Source organism: Galeopterus variegatus, unplaced genomic scaffold (genome assembly GCF_000696425.1).
Source record: "Galeopterus variegatus unplaced genomic scaffold, G_variegatus-3.0.2 Scaffold538, whole genome shotgun sequence".
NCBI lineage: Eukaryota > Metazoa > Chordata > Mammalia > Dermoptera > Cynocephalidae > Galeopterus > Galeopterus variegatus.
Window position 1 is genome coordinate 503,354 of NW_007726649.1, and position 23,199 is coordinate 526,552.

Here is a 23,199-nt window from a genome sequence, read left to right on the forward strand (position 1 = left end):
AATACTTTTTTTAGATTGGTATATGGCTAGGGGGTGGGAATTACTATTTTCCTAGCATTGGGAGAGAGAGGGATTTAATCACTCACAAAGCTTCAAGGAGAAAAAAATATACAAACCAACAGGCAAATAAACTACTGCTCCCAAGGGGAACTAAAAATATAAAATATTACCCCAAAACTCTTACCCTATTAATTAGGTTTTAATGTTAAAAGTCACAGCACCAAAAAAACACACAATTTATTTTTTAAGTCTTTGGAAGTTCTAAAAAATAAAATCTTCTTGTGGAACTATCTTATCCTTTCCAATATTCACTTCTGGACTTTTATTCCATGACAATTTGACTATCAAATACACTCATAGATGTTTGTAGGACTGACCTTCAATGAACACCAAGATTGGGCCGGAATGTTCTGAACCAAGGAGAAAGGGAGAAAATATTAATTACCTGTTCCCCTTGACTCCCGATTCCAGGGACGCCCATTGGTCCCTGGGGTCCCACAGGTCCCAAATCCCCCTGTATAGAAAATAAGTCAGAAATGCATTAATAAAACAAAAACCTCATTCTTTCATATTTTGCTAATCTGGGATTAGGCTAGATCAAAATCTATCTTTATACTATAAACAAGTTCAATGAAAAATTACAAAACTTCATTCCTTTTAAGCAGTTTATAGTTCAAATTTGCCAAAATAGTGAATGACATTTTTGCTATTTAGGCTAAATTGGTGAGGATTTGCATCAGCTTATATTTGTTAATCATTTTTTTCACAACCAAAACTCCTGAATAATAATTATAATGATACAAACACTTCCTATTTGGATTATAACATTTATCGGGTATAAGAAAACTGGGATTTGAAAGATAAATTGAAGAAAAGTATTCCAAAATTTTCTAAATACCTTTCCCTCCAAATCTTATTAAAAATGCATTTCGAAAATTAAGAAATGATCTAAGGTATATGCAACAAAATTAAAGAAGCCCACCTTCTCCTTCCATGAAACAAATTGGGAAAACAAAGTGAAAGTTATTAGCATGAAAAAAAATATCATTCAGTCATTCATTCTTTCTACATATATTTGCTGAGTGCCTCTTACAAGTCAGGAACCATTCCAAACACTGGGGAACCAACAGTGACCAAGACAGCCCAAAATATCTCCTCAATAGAGCTTACATTTTAGTAAAGGAAACAAAATAATAGACAAGACAGATAGATAAAATAAGCAGTATGTTGAATAATAAGTGCTAAAGAGAAAAAGCAATCAAGAAGTGAGGAGGCAGCGACAATTTTGTATAAGGTGACCAGGATGGATAGCCTCACTGATAAAAGAGAATGAGCCAGATAGGTCCTGGAGGAAAGACATTCCACCAGGGCAAGGATGATGCTCAGCATGTTCCAGAAACAGCAAGAAGGCAGTGTGGGTGGAGCTGTGGCCATGATGGTGGGTGGTACAAGATGAAGTCAGAAAAGTAAGGCAGCAGGTCAGGCAGAGGATCAGCGGGGCCTCTCAGGCCATGGTAAGGACTTTGGCTTTTCTCCGAGTGAGACGTGAAGTCACTGGCAGGTTTTGAGCTGAGAAGTGAATGATCTGACTTAGTTTTGAAGGCTCAATCTGGAAGCTGTATTGAGAACAGACTGAAGGGAAGTCTACATGAGAGGTGATGGGGGCATGGACCAGGTATTTGTAGCAGAAGATCCTTGATGTATTTTGAAGGGAGAGCAATAGGATTTGCTATGGATTGAGAGGACTCCAGATTGTCTCTGGGGTTCCTGGAAAAACAGAGTTATTTTTTTCTGTGAAAGAGAAGCCTGAGAGAGAAGCAAAATTGGTGTTGGATGTGATACCAGAAGCTCAGTTTTGGACATGTTAAATTTGAGATGCCTAAGTGGAGATGCCAAGTAGGTCAGAGAGGTCCGGGCTGGGGACATAAATTTGAGAGCCCTCAGTATATAAGTGACATTTAAAGCCATGACTGGGTGAATTTACCAAGTAGACAGAAAAAAGAGAAGGTCCAAGGACAAAGCTTTTTAAGTACTCCAATCATTAGAGGTCAGGGAGACGCAGCAGCAGCAGCAGTGGAGACTGAGAAGGAGCAGCCAGAGAGATCAAGAGAAGAGTGTTTCAAGAAGGTGAGGGATCCAGAGAGGACTTCAAGATGGCAGAATAGATGGTCCCCAGTGTCACACTCTCCCACAATCAACCAATTTACAACTACTAAAAAGCAATGATAGCCAAGCTGAGGCATCTAGAGCTCAGGGGAAGAGGAGAGACCTACGGAGTGCATGAAGGTGGGAGAAGCTGCAATTAGAGAAAGGACCACTCTTACCACTTGGAGCCCTGGACACTTCAAGGCTGGCCCTGTTGAGCACATGGAGCAAGAGCTGGCAAAAGCCACTCCTATGCCCTTTGTTTGAAGTTGCTTAGAGGCGGCAGGGGAGAAGAGGGCCTTAGTGGCCTCCAGGCCAGCAAGACCACTAACAAGGTTCCTGTGGACCCATATAGGAGCAAAGAGCCACACACAACAGAGAAAAGGAGCCACTCAAAGGACAGTGAGTCATCACAAGGGAATGGCACATGGCTCGCTCTATGGGAAGTGTTTGGTGTGTGGGCAGTGGGAGAGACAGCCACCAGGGGAACACTGGGACAACACTGGGACACAGCATGGACAGCTGATCTGCCCTCCAATCAGCACAGGACCACTCAGTGTACCAGACCTCACAAGACCCAGAAGTGCTTACGAGGTCAACAATTAAAGCCTGAGCTACACAAAAAGCCTTCCCCAGGGAATCAGCAGCAAAGCAGCAATTTAGCTCAACCACAGAGCTCAAATGCTAGTCCCCAAAGGAAGTTCCCCCATTTTAGAAGTAAGCAAAGGACAACAAATTAGTTTCAGGGCAGAGTTTAAGTGGCGGAGGTAGTTAATAATCCAATACAGAAGGGAAAGAAAAAAAAAAACACAGATCAGAGGCAAAGTTTTGATATTAACCAGTAAGGGTCTAACACCACCAAAGAACACCTATAAAATCTAGAAGGACCAGAAGCCCTCTGGGCTCCCAAACCATGGTGGGGAGAGGGCCAAGGCACTCAGCCACGCCCCCTCAACATCCACATCCAGCCCAGTGACAACCACCAGGCCACCACCAGAGGCACCCACAGCTCCCAAGCCAGGGTGGTAGGGGATTAAGGGTCTCAGCTACGCCTCCATGAAGCCCACATCCAGCACAGTGATGACCACCAAGCTGCCACCAGAAGCACCTAGGCTCCTAAGCCAGGGTAGTGGGGGGCCAGGGGCATCACCACAACCCCAACATCTGCATCCAGCCCAGCCATGACCAAGCTGCTGCCAGAAGCCCCCTGGGCTCCTCTGCTGGAATGAGTGGGGTGCCACAGGCCTCAACCATGCCTCCCTTCCCCCTCCCTTGTCCTCCCACCCCATCCCCCTTCCCCTTCTTCTCTCCCCCTCCACCCCAACTGCTACACAACATTATAGAATGTAAAAATAATAATAATAATAATAATAATTAATAAATAAATTTTTAAAAAATAGAAATAAAGGGGCCGGCCCGGTGGCGCACTGGATAGTGCGCCGCTTGGGAAGCGCGGTGGCGCTCCCGTCCGAGGGTTCGGATCCCATATACAGACCGGTTCCCGATCACTGGCTGAGCGAGGCACGGGAGCAACGCCGAGGCTTGCGATCCCATTGCCGGTCCCCGGTCCGGTACGGGGGCAACACTGAGGGTTGCGATCCGTTGCCGGACACGGAAAAAAGACAAAAAGACAAAAAAAAAAAAAAATAGAAATAAAGGGGCCGGCCCGGTGGCGCACTGGATAGTGCGCCGCTTGGGAAGCGCGGTGGCGCTCCCGTCCGAGGGTTCGGATCCCATATACAGACCGGTTCCCGATCACTGGCTGAGCGAGGCACGGGAGCAACGCCGAGGCTTGCGATCCCATTGCCGGTCCCCGGTCCGGTACGGGGGCAACACTGAGGGTTGCGATCCGTTGCCGGACACGGAAAAAAGACAAAAAGACAAAAAAAAAAAAAAAAATAGAAATAAAACTAATGAAAAGTCAAAAAAAATAACTGAGGGATATATCTGTCAAATGCTACTGACAGGTCAAGGAAGTTGACAACTGAGAATTGACCACTGGATTCAGCAAGATGGATAGCATGCTTATTTTAATGTCAATTGTATTTAGACTACATCAGGGTCAGCAAACGTTTTCTTAAACAGTTGACTAATAAATATTTTTGACTCGAGGGCCATAATAAGGTCTTGCGTAACTCATCATTACTGCTTTGGTAGTATGAAAGTAGCCAAAGACAATACATAAATGAACAGGTATGCCTGTGTTCCAATAACATTTTCTTCACAAAAACAGGCAGCCAGCTGCATAGTGTGCCAATTCCTGGGCAAAATAAATGTGTTTTTATGAACAAAAGTGTATCATTAGATCACACTTTATGTAATATTAAAGTATGTTGAACCTGTCACTAAGATATGCCCTGGAATATGCTCCCTAGTGTTTCACTTTGCATCAACCTCTGGTCTAAATACTATGGAAGGAAAATGTAATGGAGTCAAGTTCTGATTCAGAGCTAATTATGCTAATTCAGAACTTGATTGCTTATTATGCAGCAGTCGCTGTGCTAAATGTTCTTCATGCTTTATCTCATTTAATCCTCACAACAACCCTCTGAAGTGGGCATCCCCACTTCCCAGACAAGCTTAAGTAACCCACCCCCGGTCACACAACTGTGAGATGGCAGAGGTAAGATTCAAGTTAACTCTCTGACTTCAGAACCCAACTCATAATCACTGTTCTGCAAATATTCAATAAACACATAAGAGACATCTCTTTTGGGGCAGTGTTATTTATACTTAAGTATCTGTGTCAAAATTACTTCTTTGTTTTGTACCAATTATATATATTCAAGAGCCCTTATCATAGGGGAGTTTATCTGGTCATTTGAATCACAGACACCAAAGTCTCTGAATCTGATGTCATACATAAAATAACAGGAATGTAAAGGAATGTATGTAAAGGAAGAAAGGGAGAAGGGGAAGGGAAGACGGTATTGACTTTGTAAGGGAACAGCAGATAAAAGCTCTGCTATGTGTTAATGTCTTGATATGTCAAAATGGTGTTTTGCATGAGCTCTGGATGTAAAAGCACAAATGCCATATATCACACCTGAAAAAGTTAATTTAATGAACTCGCAAAACAACGGTTTTGTTGTACTCAGTTCTCACTACTCCAAAGAAAGAAAGAGCATCTTACGTATTTTTGGGAGTATTTTGGAGCTGCAGTTACAAACAGAGCTGAGGTATTTGAACCAAGAACAGTATTACAACTAAAATCCATATAACTCAGTTTACCACAATCTCTGCTATTTAAATACAGACAGCCAGAAGAGACAACTACTGGTAAATAAAAGGAATGTTATTCAAGATTGAAACCCAACACTTGAGATAATAATGAATATCAATTGCTGTTCTAGTATAATATATAATATAGTAATATGTTAGAGGTTAACATACAAATGACTCCACATTGATATGAGGTCTCCATTCATTGCATATTTCTTATATCACTTCCTCCTCTGGCAGCTTCACTTCCTACTGCTATTTAGGGCCTTATCACCAGCAGTTATCACCAGCCTCCCATTTCTAATCAGGTATAATGTGCAGCTATTTTAAAAAATAAAAATAACAACAAAATAATAATAATAATAATAAGTGAGGGGGCCGGCCTGTGGCTCACTCGGGAGAGTGCGGTGCTGATAATAAGTGAGAAAGAGAAAAGCAACCCCTGACAGCCAGGAGCTGACCTGACCCTGCAGGTAGGCTGTGGTGCTGACCATGATGAACAACTTTACATATCATCAACATCAGACAAGACCACTCCGTGACTGTGATGGACAGGACACAAGCAAGGCCATTCCGTAATCATGTCTAAGCACAAACAAAAACAACAAACACTGTCCAACCCCCCCCAAATTATCAAACATCCCCCTATACTGGTTAAAATGAAACTGCTATTTTTTTACCAGTTACAACTCAGCCTGACTCCACTTTTCCCAAAATTCTAGATGAGATTCATTAAAATATTCAGTTTTATAATTGTCCGCACTTCCTGATAGCATCCAATCCAGAGCCAAACCCTGCCTTCCTGAACACTCCCCCAAATCACCTAACACAAGCCCAAATCCTATTTAAAACTTGTTTTTCATCCTCTTCCTGAGTCGCTGTTTGTTCTACGATGGTACATGTCCTCCCTCTCTGCGACAAGTCAATAAACCTGTGTTCAACTGCAAGTGGATTCCTCTTGGTCCTTGCTGGAGGGCATCAACACTAGTTTTCTTAAATTTTATTTTAACCCCATTTTAAGGTAATTTTTTTTGAGTGAGAGCCTAAGGATGGATATGCACTTCTGTAATGGAGTCAACTCAATATGTTTTTCAGAACTATTTTCTTTACCTAGAAGAGGTATCTTTTGCTAATGTCTGGTTTCAAAGCTGCTTTGCTAAGGTAGAAGTCACTTGACATCAGAACATAAATAAGTGAGACATTACTATAAATATAAACATGGTGGGATTTCCCAGATCATAATTCATCCTACATAATAATATACCTTGCATCTACTAGATTTATAATTAACCAGAAATCGGTCTGGCATGGTTGTCATGTTGTATACAGTTCAAAATGTAGATACACAAAGAACAATGACGGAAGTAATTTTATTGACATTACTTCTCTTGTATACCCTATATACAGTACCTTGTCCCCTTTGATTGACAGGCCTTGTAATCCTTGTGGGCCAATTGGTCCTTCAGAACCTTTTTCACCCTGAAAATACATGGGAGGGATATCAGTACACTAATAAAAATCAGGATTTTAAAAGAGTTTACATTATAATTACTATGAATTATGCTTCAAACTGATTTATAAAATCAAGCACAAGCATCCAAATTTATTGCTCACTACAAACTGACTCTAACTGACTCTAAGATTTGCAACTTGCCAAAAAAAAAAAAAATTAGTTATAACACTTTCAACAGGAAAGAGTCTATCCAAGCAGAACACATATTAGTATTACTGAAGTTGGAAAAGAGTTCAATTCCCAATCTAAACAGAAATATCTGGAAATGCGGGACCTAATCAATTGCATAGTACAACTAGCTGGATTAAGCCTTTTTTTTTCCTTTATATTGCTGAAACTAGATCCATCACGTGAGGGAAATTTGTCATATTAGCATGTAAACTAATACCTGCTAGGGTTGAATTATTTACTTATATCTCATATCTGAATTCATAAATATTAATTGAAAATGTAGGCTTAAAAGAATTCATGGAAAATCTTCTTGGATATGGTTCTATAGTCACATGACCTATATGAACAGCTCCAGTCTTAATGTAATATCAATAAGGTCATAATGCTTTGTGCATTTGTATGAAAAATAAACCAATTATAATCAGAAATGGCATTAACTTAATGAATTTATTAGAACCAAGAGTAAAATCAAAGAACATTTGCAAATTATCCACAAGTAGTACATATAGAAAACACCCACTGGTCCTACTGGACTGGTTGGGAAATGATCATTACCAGACAGTATAATTACATATACGTGAACCTAAAACACTGGACATAATGTGTTCTTTCTTTGATAAAATAGAGGTCAATGCAGTGCCCTTGGGTTATTATATACAAGAATGTATTATATAATACTTTATATTATATAAACATATGTTGAACCTGTCACTAGGATATGCCCTGGAATATACATCAAAGTGTTTCTCATGTTTATTTCTTATTTGCTTTCTAGGTCCCTTATCTTTAAGAAAACACAGATTATAAAGAGAAATAATTCTAGCTATTTGAATTTTCTGGATTGCTTGTGCTACACATAAATAGGAATTTACTATATGCCAAAAAAATGTCAAGAAACTATGTACTGTAAAACTTTCTGGAATGTATTGCTAAATTGCTGACCTCTGTCTTCTAATAGTGGTACTTTGGTTAGTCAAGGGCATTAGTAATATCCCCTTTATCCAATATATTATTTCCATTATTATAAAAAATAACAATTTTTTGAGTAACAAGGGCCTCTTTTAAAATTCAACCCAGCAGTCACACACAACTTAGTAGGAATTGTTTGTTTTAGATAATTGCTTTCCTCTAGTTGAGATTTAGGTTTCTCCTAGGAAATTGAATATTGATCATGGTGAAAGAGGCTTAGATGCAATTTCAGAGCATGAAGCCATACTGAGAAGGTCAGATCTTAGTGACCTGACAGAATGACTGATTTGGAGGGTCTTTGACACTTAGAAAGTAGCATGTGGTTCTCTGGGTCGTATGTGTGTGCATGGATGTGTGTGTCTGGGGGTAAGATTTTAGAAATGAAGAAAGAAGGACTCCAAAATTTATTTTTAGATGCTCTGAAATTTTGTTGATGTGACCAAAGTATTTTAGAAAACTGTTTTCCATGTGGCCTTTGGCAAATGTGCCATAGATTGTGGGTAAACTGCCTAGATCAGGGGAGAGCAAACTATGGCGCATTGGCCAAATCCAGCCCACTGCCTATTTTTTGTAAATACAGTTTTATGAGAACAGCCACACTCATTCATTTATACATTGTTTGTGGCTGCTTTCAAGCTACAACAACAGAGTTAAGAAGTTGCAACAAAGACCATATGGCTCACAAAACCTAAAATATTTGCTATCTGGCTGGCCCTTTACAAAAAAAGTTTGCCAAACCCATGTATAGAGGAGCTTGAGCTCCAAAAATTATATGTAGAAAGCTGCAATAAAAGTTCAAATTCTCAAATGCCAGGTAAACAGTAGTCTTTCACAGCATTTTGTTCCTTATGGTAAAATTTCCTTTCTTATTATATTGATGGCAATTCTACTACAGATCGGTTTCTTATCAGTGTTTCACAAAACAAAGTTGTAAGCAAAGTGTTAACCATAGCTATGCTCAAAAACTCAACTCCTGTGCATAAAGATGCTATTTATTACTGTGGCTTTAATGACTGCAAACTACTTTAAGAGGTTTTTCTAATCTCATACGCAACAACTACATGAAGTAGAAATCTGTCAATTATTTATAATTGCAAATTTCACGGTACTTTCATGTTATGGGGAAATTTACATATTCCTTCATTTAACAGGGTGAATATAGGGAGGAAAATACTTGATTTCTAATATTGGCTAGGAAATAGCTTTTAAATATATAATTCATAACGATGCAAGACAAAGCATCTTTTCCTAGTACAGAAGGTATTGTTACCTTTGGTCCTGGAAATCCTTCTCCAGGTAAGCCCCTCTCTCCTGGTGCTCCCTCTGGACCACGGGGACCCTGGTTAGGACAGGAAGAAATGAGGACCAGGAGGAGAGAGCAAAAGAGAGAACAGCAGGAGGAGAGATAGAAGGGAGGAGAAGGGAAGAAAGATAATGGTTATATTTCAGTTTACATGGACATAGCAATTATGTAGTCCTATTGAAGTTTTTAGTGAGAATCTTTCTAGTAAGTTCCATACTGATCAGCAGAATTGTAGAGTTGTGAAGAATAATATTCCCATTGTATTAAATGCTTGTTCCATTTGATTGGCATAAGATGTTCTATTCTAGTATTCTCAAATTAGAGGAAATGGAAATTAAGTGATGCTTCAGAATAAGGATTAGGAAATAAATCCTATGAGGAAAGGCTAAAAATCTATGTGTGGCCTGGAGAAGGATGCAGAATGATTTAATATTTTAATTATCATAAGAGTCCCATGAAGAAGTTGCCAAATAGATACTTTAAAGCACTGAATGCTATTTACATGTGTTTTAATTTCTATTCTGATAAATTTGGATTAAAACTTGAATTATTTCAGGAGCTGGTTGAACCCACTGGCTGTTTTATGGGCAAATTGGAATCTTGATAGGATCATTAAAGGGAAACATGGTTTTCAATCACAATGATTAAAATTAAGAAGTCCATGTAAATATTGCTCTGAAAGATATTTAGGAAAGGAGAGGACTTGTCACATAAGTTAAGAAAAACAACACAGTCTCGGGCTTTGAAGTGGACTGGCAGAAAACATACTAAGTGAAAAATAAAAGACAGTAGCAAGATTTTCATTTAAACCAAAAATGTTAAAAGGCTACAATTTTTCCCTCTTTTTCTTCTTGGCCAGAGGCAAAAAAATAGAAAAGAGACTAACAACACGAATCTGAGAAGCACAAACTGGAGCTTTTCCTCTAATGGACCTAAACAGATAGTTAGGATTCACTTGCCAGGGAGGTAAATCTATGATAGAACAAAATCTACCAACTTAGAAAAAAATCTAAGGCGTTTACAGTCTTGCATTACACTGGCCATTATACAAGCTCCAAAGCCAGCACACTACAGACTCTAGGAATGATTTTAGGGATTGAGATAACAATAATCCTGTGATTTAAGAGATGCTTTCTGCTCAAGCCTGGTAGCACAACTAGGATGCAGCATTATGCTCATCAGTGACTGATCATAGTTATGGATTCGTAAAAAAGAAAGCTAACTGTATTCTAGTGGTTTTTTTTTTTTTTTTGCCTTTCCCTAGTATTGTATATTTTAAAAGCCAGTCTTCTTTAGTTTTTATGCATAGTCAATTTAGCTTTAATTAAAAAGAAAAAGCTACCATCTAATACAATTTAAATTTCAATACTTATGGGAAACCTAGTTTTTAAAACCCCCAGACCTTAATCAAAGTACTCATGTCCATGACAGTTTACTCTAACAGCAGAGCAATTAGCTAGAGGAAAATAAATACGAGCATGAAAACTAGATTGCAAACTAAACCAAAAAGAGCCAAGCTAAGATTGCACACTTTAAAACATAAAATATTGACAAATTATTCTTTTTTCCAAATGATACTACAAATTTAAAAAATCACAATTTACACTAATGTAAGGAAGACTTTTTTGGGTTCACTCAATTTTCTTTCATTCATTCAACAAATATTTGACAAATGCCTAGTAGGGGAAAGTCACCGTGCTGGGTTCTAGGAACAGCAGACAGAACTCCTTCCTTTCTCATGGGGTTTACAGTCTTGCATTATACTTAAAAGCAGATGTTGGTGTCATTTACACTGACGTTCAAGTACCAGCTCTGCTACATATTGGCAATGTGACCTTAAACAAGTAATTCAATCTCTAAAGTTCAGCATCCTCATTAGAATGGCGATAATAATAATATCTACTTCAACCACAAGCATCAATATAAGGATTAAGTCAGAGAGATTTAAAGCTCTTACATATTAAGCACTCAATAAATATCTGCTATCATTTATCTAAATTATTTTACCTGAGTCCTGCAATTGCTAAGAATGTCCTTTTATGGAAGATTTTTACAAATAAGGCAGACTCAGAGTGAATGGTTTAAATTAATGTAGAGAAAAGCATGCTGCACAGAATAAACACAACCTTCCTTTTTTTCTCTGCACTTCTAGAGTACACCAGCTAAGGCAAAAGCAAAAATATTGGAGGCTGTAAGGAGCCATGTGTTCAAAGCTGCTGAGAAGAGACTGTTAAAGCCCATGGGAATCACTAAGGGGAATTTAAAAAAACAACAATCCAAGGTTAAATTACTGTAAACTGTCAGACTAATATTCCACACTGTCAGTATATTCTCAAGTTTTCCAGTTAAACAGTCAGGATGGAAGGTAATTATTAACCAGAAAAGAGAAATAGAAGGTACTTGGGTTAAATGAACTATACTTTTAATTTATTAAGATAGTACCAAAGGATCATTTTGAATAGACAGAAATACTTCTACAAGAAACTCACAGTGTCCTTTCAAAGGCATGAGAACCAATTGCAACTATGATGTACTTAATTGGTTTCTAAGGAACATCTCTAATTTTTTTTAAAAAAATGGAAAAACCTAATTATCAGTTAACACAGTCTGATCAGTGAAATGCTTTATTTGAGACATTAACAATGAGATAAAATATGATTGTTCATTATATTTATCTTATAACTTTCCTTAATAATATCAATAGTGTTGATAACCAGTAATAATGGTTTCAGCATATATTACAAGCATTAAAGATAAATATTGCTCATAATCTTCAAACAGTGCCATCTATTTTATTTTTAACCTCTAAGTAATTACAGTTTTACCTCAGGAGTTATTTTTTACTGACAGAGCTCTGAAAAACCTTGCACAAAAAAACAAACACATCACCCTGAGAGTCTTAACCAATTTTTTTTCTTTTAATTATTTATATCTAACAAAGCAACACAAAACTAGTGGTAATCACATAAAGATGATAGCTGACAGTTCTAAGTTAGGTCTTAGAGCTAGAATATTAATTCAATCAACAGATTTATATTACTGTGGTGAAAAGAATAGCACTAAACCTGAAACAACTTGAAATGATTCAGGCAAAGAAATAAAATAAAGGACTTTCAGCAGAACCTTTGTCAGCCCTATGGTAAGTCTTTATGTCACTTCTGAATAATTCAAAAACTTACATTATTGATTTTTTTATAATGACATTTGGGTGCAGCATTTTGATACATTATTTTGGATCTTTTCCACCTGTGTTATGATTTTAGTTTCAAATTAAATCACAAAATTTCAGTGTTACTCTGTGTAATTGTGGCTTGTAAAGCAAGCAAGAAAACAAGAATTTCATGTTCTGGCAATATTGTTAAAACTCTTTAGCTACAAACAGAAAGATAAGTAATATAAATTTTTCTTTAAAATGAATTTTAAAGACATAACTAAGACCAAAGAAAATAAGGGAAACCACAGGATACAAAAACAGTAAGTAGAAAACTGAAGTAGGATCTAAGCTGGTGTAGCTGTCCTGCATAGACAGTGTGTTTGTGTGGTAGGAAGTAATCTAGGAAGTCCAGAGGGAAAAACAGCAGCAAAACCTTTGGCCCACCCAGCGGAAAATGCGGAGAGAATAAGAATGGAAATTCCCACATAAAGCTAGGACCTCCAACGTTAGGACTTCAATGAAAGGATAAAGTAGAAGAAAAGCTATCCCATTGACACAATGATATGAATGACAAGAATCTTCTCTGCCTTCCCTTGGGCTCTAAATGACTCTAAAAATTCTTAACATGGTCCTGTGCTGCATGTGGGTTTGTGGTTTCAATGGACACCACTTAGGCAGTTGGTCCACGATCACCTTAGTTAAGACATTAGCATAAAGGAAACCCCTGGAGTACATAAGAGATGCAGGCACAAATTCCTCTCAAACACTGCACAGAACACTTGGGATTTTCAGTTAAAGTCTTGCTAAAAACGAGTTCAGATGCAAAGGTACAAAACATATATGAAAATAATTCACAATGAATAAAGATAGTTCACAATGAACTGCGATAATGCTTCCCAAAGAAGGTCAAGCCATGGAATTAAATAATAGAGACAAAAAAAGTATACTTTAAATGCTTAATGGTCTTAAGGAAAGAACAAAAAATACATGAAGCAAAGAGGACAGCATAGTAAAAAGATAGTATAGTTAAAAAAGATATATTTTCTAAATTTTAAAAAATACTTGTTAAAAATGCAGTGGTTGAGTTAACATTTTATAACCTGATGAAAATAAATTTGTGGATTATAAATTAGATTTGATGAAATCAAACAGAGAGAATGGGAAAAGAAAGTATTTGAAGAAATAATAGCTATGAATTTTCAGAAATTGTGAATCCTCAGACTCATGAAACAGTGAATCTGAAGGAATATAAATGAAAATATATCTACACTTACATGCATCATAATGACACTACAGAAAATTTAAAGATTAAGAAAAAATTGCAAAAACTGCCTAAGATAAAACATAAATTACTTACAAGGAATTATAAACAGACTGCAGATATCTCAACAGGAACAACAGTTGCCACCAGATAGTGGAATTAGTAAGCAACCTGATTTCTACACCTGTTAAACTATTATTATAAAGAAAACTAAATAATGGCATTTTAGCCAAAGACTGCGTTTATTGCTAACATGCTTTCACTGAAAACAACTTCTAAAATATGTACTACTTCTTTTTTTCTCTAAAAGATGTACTTTTTAATAAAATAAAGAAATCAACCAAAAAGAAAAGAGGGAAATTTGAGATGATATCACAGTCCAAGAAATTGGTAAATGTGTGGGTAAAACTAAATACTTACTGAAAAACTACTACAATAATAATAAATAGTTTTGGTGGAATGAAAATAAGGTTGAACTAAGTTAACAGAGAATAATATTCTGAAGAAGGAAGAGATGACTGGAATAAAAGACTCTGGTGGACAGTGTATTTTTCAGGTGTCGGTGGCAGTATTAATGACATTTCAAACTTACTAAGAACACATATTAAAAGTTCAGGAACCACTAAAAAAATTGAAATAGGAGATAAATATGTATATTCAACTATACATATATACACATATAGATATATACATGCATAAATGTGTGTGTGTATATATATGCCTTGACATTTTTGCTCATTTTCTAATTTGTTTTATTATTGAGTTTTAAGAATTCTTTGTACGTTCTAGATACAAATCCTTTGCCAGATATATGGCTTGCTAATATTTTCTCCCAGTTAGTAGCTTGTCTTTTTAGCCTCTTAACAGAATCTTCCACAGAGCAAATATTTTCCACTTTGATGAAGTCTAATTCATTTTTTTTCTCCTTTGGATCATGTTTTTGGTGACATGTCTAAGAAATCTTCATCAAGCCCTAGGTTCCAAAGATTTTCTCCTATATTTTATTCTAAAAGTTCATAGTTTTTACATTTTACCTTTAAATCTATAATCCATTGTGAGTTAATTTTGTATAAAGTGTGAGACTTAGGTTGCAGTTCATTTCTCTGTGTGTGTGTGTGTGTGTGTGTGTGTGTGGGTGGGTGAATATGCCATTGCTCTAGCACCATTTGTTGAAAACTATGCTTCCTCCAAAAGCAATCATTTTTGAACTTTTATCAAAAAATCAGTTGGCTTTACTTGAGCAGATCTGTATCTTGGTTCTCTATTCTGTTCCATATACCATGTTTCTGTGTTCTACGAATACCACAAAGTCCTGATTACAGAAGCTATATAATAAGTCTTAAACCCAAATAGTGTGATTTCCCCAAATTTATTCTTCTTTTTCAAAACTGTTTTAACTATTCTAGCTCCTTTGCCTTTCCATATAAATATTAAAATCATTCTTTTCATATCTAAAAAAATCTTGCTGTGATATTGAAAAGACTTGCATTAAACCTTCATATCAATTTAGGGAGAATCTTCATCTTTATGATGTTGGCTCTTCCAATCCACAAACATGTCTCTCTATATATTAAATATTCTTTGATTTCTTTCACCAGTGTTTTGTAGTTTTATACAAGTCCTATACATGTTTTATTCCCAAGTTTTATACAAGTCCTATACATGATTTATACCTAAATATTTCTCTTTTTTAGCAATCATACATGATATTGTCATTTAAATTTTAGTTTCTATATGTTTATCACTAGTATATAGAAATAAAATTGATTTTGTACATTGATTTTGTATCGTGGGAACTTGCTGAACTCACTTGTTAATTCTAGAATTTTTTTGTATATTTCTTGGAATTTTCTATGGAGGCGATCATGTCATTTGCAAATAGGGATCATTTATTTCTTCTTTCTGATCTCAATGTTTTGTATTTCCTTCTCTTGCCTTCTTGTGCTGTCTAGGTCTTCCAGTACCATGTTAAAGAAGATTGGTGAAAGCAGAATCCTTGTCTTGTTCTGATCTTAGAGGAAAGCATCCAATCTTTCACCATTAAGTAAAATGTTAGCTGTAGGTTTTTTGTAGAAGTTGAGGAAGTTCCCTTCTATTTCTAGTTTTCTGTGAGGTTTTAATTTGGGTTTTATTAGGGTTTATGAAGGTTTTGAATTTTGCCAAATGCTTTTCTGTGTCTTTTAATAAGATCATGTGATCTTCCTTTTTTATCCTATTAATATGGTATATCACATTGATTTTCAAGTATTAAACCAGCCTTGCATCCACAAAATAAGCCTCACTTGGTGATGCTATATAATTCTTTTTATATATTGATGAATTCTATTTGCCAATATATGGTTAAGTAATCTTTTGTTTATATTCATGAAGGTTATTGGTCTGTAGTTTTCTTCTTATGTATTGTTACTGTTTGTTTTGGTATCAGGGGAAAACTGGCATCATAAAATAAGTGGGTAAATGTTCCTTCTTCCTCTTCTATTTTCTGAAAGAGATTATGGAGACTTTATTATATCCATAATGTTTTATGTTTTCTAAAAAAGTCTGGTGGAGATTGACTAAATTATTTTCTATATTTTTCAAAATGCTTAAAATATTTCATTATTTTAAAATATGGATATTTTAAGAACTATAATGAATAAATGAAATTCATTCTGTTTTCGTATTGGTTATGAATATTCCTGAGATACAAAGCTGATTGTCACTACTCATGCTCAAGATGTGACTGCCAGATCCATACTGGCAGCATGCCCATTACCACAAATTGCAATTGTACCCCGTGTCCCCCATCCAATTATCCCCAACTCCCTCCCCATTCCCTTTTCCTCCACTCCACTTTGTAGCCCTAGGTATGCTCTCTCCCTCTGCAAGCCCAATACACCACTGCGGTCTCTCTTCCCTTCCTTCTTTCTCTCTTAGCTCCCACTTATAAGTGAGCACCTGCAATATTTATCCCTATGTGCTTTGCTTATTTCACTCAATGTAAGTTTCTCCAAGCTCATCCATGTTACTACAAGTGGGAGAGTTTCACTGTTTTTTATGGCAGTGTAGTATTCCATGGTGTATATATACCACAGTTTCCTTGTCTAATCGTCCGTTGATGGACATTTGGGTTGGTTCCACGTCTTGGCTATTGTAAACAGAGCTGCGATGAACATGCGAGTACAGGTATCCCTTCAACATGATGATTTCCATTCCTCTGGGTATATCCCCAGAAGTAGGATTGCTGTATCATATGGAAGATGTATCTGTAGTTGTTTGAGAAACCTCCACACTGTTTTCCATAGTGGTTGTACTAATTTACGATCCCACCAACAGTGCAGGAACATTCCCTTCTCTCTGCATCCTTGCCAGCGTTTGTTATTCTCTGTCCTTTTGATTATAGCCAGTCTAACCAGGGTGAGGTGATATCTCAATGTGGTTTTAATTTGCATCTCCCTGATGACTAGTGATGTTGAGCATTTTTTCATGTACCTGTTTGCCATTTGTATGTTTTCCTTTGAAAAATGTTTATTCAGCTCCTTTGCCCATTTTTTAATTGGTTTTTTTTTACTGTGTAATTGCTTAAGTTCCTTGTATATTATGCGTATTAATCCCTTGTCAGATGCATAGTTAGCAAAAATTTTCTCCCACTCTGTAGGTTGTTGTTTCATTCTGTTGATTGTTTCCTTTGCTGTGCAGAAGCTTTTTTTTTTTTTTTTAATATAGTCCCATTTGTTTATTTTTTCTTTTGTTGCTTGTGCTTTCAGGCTCATGTTCATAAAGTCTGTGTCCAGACCTAGTTTCTGAAGTGTTTCACCTATGTTTTCCCTTAGTAATTTTACAGTTTCAGGTCTTATACTTAAGTCTTTAATCCATTTTGAGTTGATTTTAGTATATGGTGAGAGGAGCATATCTAGTTTCATTCTTCTGCGTATGGATATCCAATTTTCCCAGCACCACTTATTGAAGAGGTAGTCTTTTCCCCAATGGAGATTTTTGTTGCCTTTGTCCAATATCAGATGGCTGTAAGCCTGAGGGGTGATTTCTGGGGTCTCAATTCTGCTCCACTGGTCTGAAGTCTGTTTTTATTCCAGTGCCATGCTATTTTGGTTACTATAGCTTTGTAGTATAATTTGAAGTCAGGTAGTGTTATGCCTCTGGCTTTATTTATTTTTTGCTCAGCATTGCTTTGGCTATTTGGATCTTTTGTTGTTCCATGTTAAGATTGTTTTTTCCATTTCTGTGAAGAATGTCATTGGTATTTTGATAGGGATTGCATTGAATCTGTAGATTGCTTTGGGTAGTATAGACACTTTCATAATGTTAATTCTTCCAATCCAAGAGCATGGACTATCTTTCCATCTTTTTATGTCTTCTTTAATTTCTTTCAGTAGTGGTTTGTACTTCTCATTGTAGAGATCTTTCACCTCCTTGGTTAAATTTTATTTTTTGTATGTCTATTATAAATGGGCTTGCTTTCTCTATTTCTCTTTCTGTTAGTTCATTATTTGAATATATAAATGTAACTGATTTGAGGGCATTTGTTTTGTATCCTGCAACATTACTGCAATTATTAACCACCTCTGGGAGTTTTCTGAAAGAGTCTTTAGGTTTTTCTATATATAATATCATGTCTTCTGCAAATAGGGACAGTTTGACTTTATCTTTTCAATCTGGATGCCCTTTATTTCCTTCTTTTGTCTGATTGCTCTGGCTAGTACCTCCAGTACTATGTTAAATAGAAGTGGTGAGAGTGGGCATCCTTGTCCTGTTCCTGTTCTTCAGGGAAAAGCCCTCAGTTTTTCCCCATTCAGAATGATACTGGTGAGGGGCTTGTCATAGATGGCTTTTATTGTGTTGAGATACTTTCCTTCTATACCTAATTTGTTTAGAGTCTTTATCATGAAGGGATGTTGAATTTTGTTAAATGCTTTTTCAGCATCTATTGAGATAATCATGTGGTTTTTGTCCTTGAATTTGTTGATGTGATGCATCACATTTATCAACTTTCATATGTTGAACCATCCTTGCATCCCTGGGATGAATCCCACTTGATCATGATGTATGATTTTTTTTAATGTGTTGTTGTATTCTGGTTGCTAATATTTTGTTGAAGATTTTTACATCTATATTCATCAAGGATATTGACCTGTAATTTTCTTTTTTTGTTGTGTCTCTATCTGGTTTTGGTATCAGAGTTATGTTGTATTCATAGAATGAGTTTGGGAGAATAGCTTCTGTTTCAATTTTTTGGAATAGTTTGAAGAGAATTGGTGTTAATTCCTCTTTAAAGGTTTGATAGAATTCAGCTGTAAATCCATCTGGACCTGGACCTTTCTTTGTTGGAAGGTTGCTCATTACCACTTCGATCTCATTGCTTGTTCAGATTTTCTGTCTCTTCTTGGTTCAGTCTGGGTGATTTGTTTGTGTCTGGAAACTTATCCATCCATATCTTCCAGGCTTTCATATTTGTTGTCCTAGAGTTGTTTATAATAGTCCCTAATGATTCTTTGTATTTCTGTGCTATCAGTTGTAATGTCTCCTTTTCATTTCTGATTTTTGTTATTTGGGTCTTCTCTCTTCTTCTTCTTCTTCTTTTTTTTATTTTTTATTTTTTTTGTTTGTTTTGTTAACCTAGCTCTAATGGTTTGTCTATTTTATTTGTCTTCTCAAAAAAACAACTTTTTGTATTGTTGAACTTTTCTATTGTTTTTGGTGTCTCTATTTCATTTAGTTCTGCTCTGATCTTATTTCTTTCCATCTACTACCTCTAGGATTGAATTGTTGTTGTTTTTCAAGTTCTGTGAGATATGCCATTAGGTTGGTTATTTAAAGTCTTTCTATTCTTTAGATATAAGCATTTATTGCAATAAATTTGCCTCTGAGTACTGCTTTTGCAGTATCCCACAGGTTTTGGTATGATGTATCTATATTTTCTTTAGTTTCAAGAAATTTTTTGATTTCCTGTATAATTTCTTCTTGGACCCATAGGTCATTCAGGAGCCTATTGTTTAGTTTCCATGTATTTGTATAGTTTCCAGAGTTTTGCTTGTTATTAATTTCCAGTTTTAGTCCATTGTAGTCTGAAAAATACTTGGAATGATTCTAATTTTTTAAAACTTGCTTAGACTAGATTTGTGACCTAATATGTGGTCTGTCCTGGAGAATGTTGCATGAGCTGATGAAAAGAAAGTATATTCTTTAGTTGTTGAGTGAAATGTTCTGTATTTATCTGCCAGGTCCAGTTGGTTTAAGGTTTAGATTAAATCCTGTGTCTCTTTGTTGATTTGTTGCCTGGAAGATCTGTCCCATACTGAGAGAGGGGTGTTCAGATCACCCACTATTCACGTATTAGGGCCTATTTCTTTCTTTAGGACTAAGAGTATTTGCTTTATATATCTGGATGCTCCAGTATTGGGTGCATACATATTTATGATTGTTATGTCTTCCAGTTGGATAGATCCTTTTATCATTACATAGTGGCCTTCTTCATCTCTTTTTGTTTTTTGGTTTAAAGTCTATTTTGTCTGATATAAGACTTGCTACTCCTGTTCATTTTTGGTTTCCTTTTGCATGGTATATCTTTTTCCATCCCTTCACTTTTAGTCTGTGTGTCTCTGCTGGTGAGGTGAGTCTCCTGAAGACAGCATATACTAGGGTCTAGCTTTTTAATCCAATCAGTCAGTCTGTGTCTTTTGAATGGGGAGCTTAATCCATTCACATTTAGGGTAGTTATTGACAGGTATTGTTTAATTCCTGTCATTTAATTGCTTTTTGTTTACTTGATTTAAATATCTTTTGATCATTACTTCCCTTTTCTTTCTCTTCTTCTGTGTTAGTTAGAAATTTAAAGTGGCATGATTTAGCTTCTTTCTCTTTTTCACTGGCATTTTTGTTTTAATGGTGGGTTTTGCTCTTTTTTGTGTATTTGTGATAGTGGTCATCATTATTTAGATTTCAGATGAAAGACTCCCTTGAGAATTTTTTGCAGGACTGGTCGTGTGGTGGTGAACTCCCACAACTTTTGTTTGTCTGGGAAATACACTATTTTTCCCTCATTTCTGAAGGAGAGCCTTGCTGGGTAAAGAATTCTTGGCTGTGGCTATAGATGCTTCCCTCTGGGTCCAAGGAGGGGGCCCTCAGCACCACATGGGTCTTGGCTCACTTGGGCACCTGCTGCAGCTGCTTCCCCAAATGAAATCCATTCTTAAGTTTATTGCTGAGTTTAGGAGGTATAAATAATAGCGAAACACAAAGTTCTTTGAGCAAAACATCCACCTATTTGTATTAAAAAAATGAAAAAGTTGTGACTTGTTTCCTTGACACTTTCTGAATTTTGGTTCAATGTTTCTAATTCTAAAAATTTTAGAGCTAGAAAGAGCCCAATATTTTAATTTTACAGAACTTAAAATTTGGGGCTATGATAAGTTAAACTTGTCTACAAGTTTTTTGACATTCTTCATAGGGAGGTGGAGTCTGGTTTTACTCCACTTAAATCTGAACTGGTCCTATATTTGTTTTAGCCAACTGCATCACAGAAATGATGCTGTGTAATTTTTGAGGCTGAGTCTTACATGATAAGTGGTTTCTGCCTGTTGGAACACTCCTGCTTGGACTCAAGTGGCCATGTTGCAAGAAAGCCCAAGCAACCACATGCAGAGGTTCATATAAAAGAGAACTGAGGACTCTGGGCATCAATCCCAGCTGGGCTCCCAGCCAATAACCAGCACCAAATTGCCAGCCATGTGAGTGAGGTCATTTTTAACATTCCAGCCATTCTAGCACTCCAGCTGACTTCACATTATACAGAATTCCCCAGTCAACCCATAGAGACATAAGAAATCACAATTACTGCTTTAAGGCACTAAGTCTTAAGGTAGTTTGTTATGCAGCAATACATAAACCAAAATAAAAACTCAGAGAAGTTAGCAGTTTTACTTTCAAGGGCATTATCTAGTTAGTGGAAAATGGCAATAGATCACTGATCTCTAGGCAATTAGTCCAGTGTATTTTTCCTCTATATGATGATCTCTTATTTGAATTATTCTATCTAGTCATAATTAAAAAGCCTAACCCTTAAACCATATGCTACCATTTCATTCACAGAGTACAGTAAGACAGCACATGTTTTCGTTAATATAAACATATGGGGAACTATGCAAAGCAAAACCAAATTGGGAGACCAACCACCCAAAATCAGTTGTTTTTATTTGTACCTTAGTGAGTCAGCTACTGTTCTTTCCTAGGAGAATAATGATTACTTGAAAAGCTAAGAAGCTTCTTATAACAGAATAGTCATGTTTTATTCACTTCCTCTCCAGATGTTTTTTGTTTGTTTGTTTATTTTGGGGGTGGCTGGTACAGGGATCTGAACCCTTCAGATGTCTTTTGATAGAAATATTTTTTTCTTCTCCAACAACAGTACACTACAAAGCTACATAAGGCAGAAGCTGTGAATACACAAGTAATATCTGTCTACCATCATCAAATCTCACACATTCATGGATTAGACAATGAACAAGGTCCTTATTCTCAGTGATTTTTTTTAATGGTTACAAGAAAGTCAATTACAAAGTATAGACATTAGGCCTGAATCTAGGTCTCATCTCCTAGGAAATTTTGACACATAAGAACTCTTTTCTAATTGGACAAGCTGATTAATTTTTTGACACATGAGAACTCTTATCTTCTTGGACAAGATGATTAATCTCATAAGAGATTACAGTAAGAAAGAGTCAGTTGTAAATATCTCCCTATTTCAAGTGTTGTGAAAAATAACACTTCGATCTGGTCTTTGCATATTTATTGTCATTTGTTGCTCAGAAAAGATACAGGTGGATTAATTTGACCATTTACTCTAACCAGAAAGAATAAATAAGAACAATATTTGTCCTTTTTATTCCTTCTAGGATTTTTGCTACTTACTGGTTGTCCAGGCTCACCAACTCCAATTGGTCCTGGAGCTCCTATTCTTCCTTCTTGGCCTCTTTCTCCCTGAGAGAAAGAAATAAAAAAATGGAAGTTTGAGTTTTTAAATAAAAAATAAACATAGCATAAAATACTCTGGAAATTTCAACAAGAATGAATAGGAAAATACTCAAACTGTTCACATTCATAAAAAATTTTTTAAACTCTAGAGGAGGAGAAATGACTTAAATGTAAATAAATTTAAGTGACCAAATTCCCTAAAATGTTCCTCATGTCTTTTTGTCAAAATGCAACATAGCACTTCCAGCTTTCACAAACAATTGTGTAGTAATTGACAGGATGGATTGCGTGGCTATTCATTTTCGTTACTGAGATGACCAAGCTAACAATGCTTATGCTGTTCCTTGCCACCACCCTGGAATGTCACTCCTTCCTGGTCCCTGCTCTGTCCCATTTCACTTCTCCTTTAAGCTCTGTTTCATACTTGATCTCCTTCAGAAACCTTCTCTGACAACTCTGCCAATATAAACTCTACCTTCCCTATAGTCTCAAGG

The 23,199-nt window shown here is 36.3% G+C and overlaps 1 protein-coding gene across 2 annotated transcripts in view; it reads right to left on the minus strand.

Moving 5' to 3' along the window:
• Positions 1-23,199, minus strand: part of COL28A1 (collagen, type XXVIII, alpha 1) — a 172,275-nt gene that overhangs the window by 103,432 nt on the left and 45,644 nt on the right. For both annotated transcript variants that reach the window (XM_008569867.1, XM_008569866.1), the window contains 4 exons: positions 22,643-22,711; positions 9,291-9,359; positions 6,778-6,846; positions 446-514 (listed from right to left, as the gene is read on the minus strand). In XM_008569867.1, coding sequence (XP_008568089.1) covers positions 446-514; positions 6,778-6,846; positions 9,291-9,359; positions 22,643-22,711 — 276 coding nt within the window. The remainder of the gene's footprint in view (positions 1-445; positions 515-6,777; positions 6,847-9,290; positions 9,360-22,642; positions 22,712-23,199) is intronic.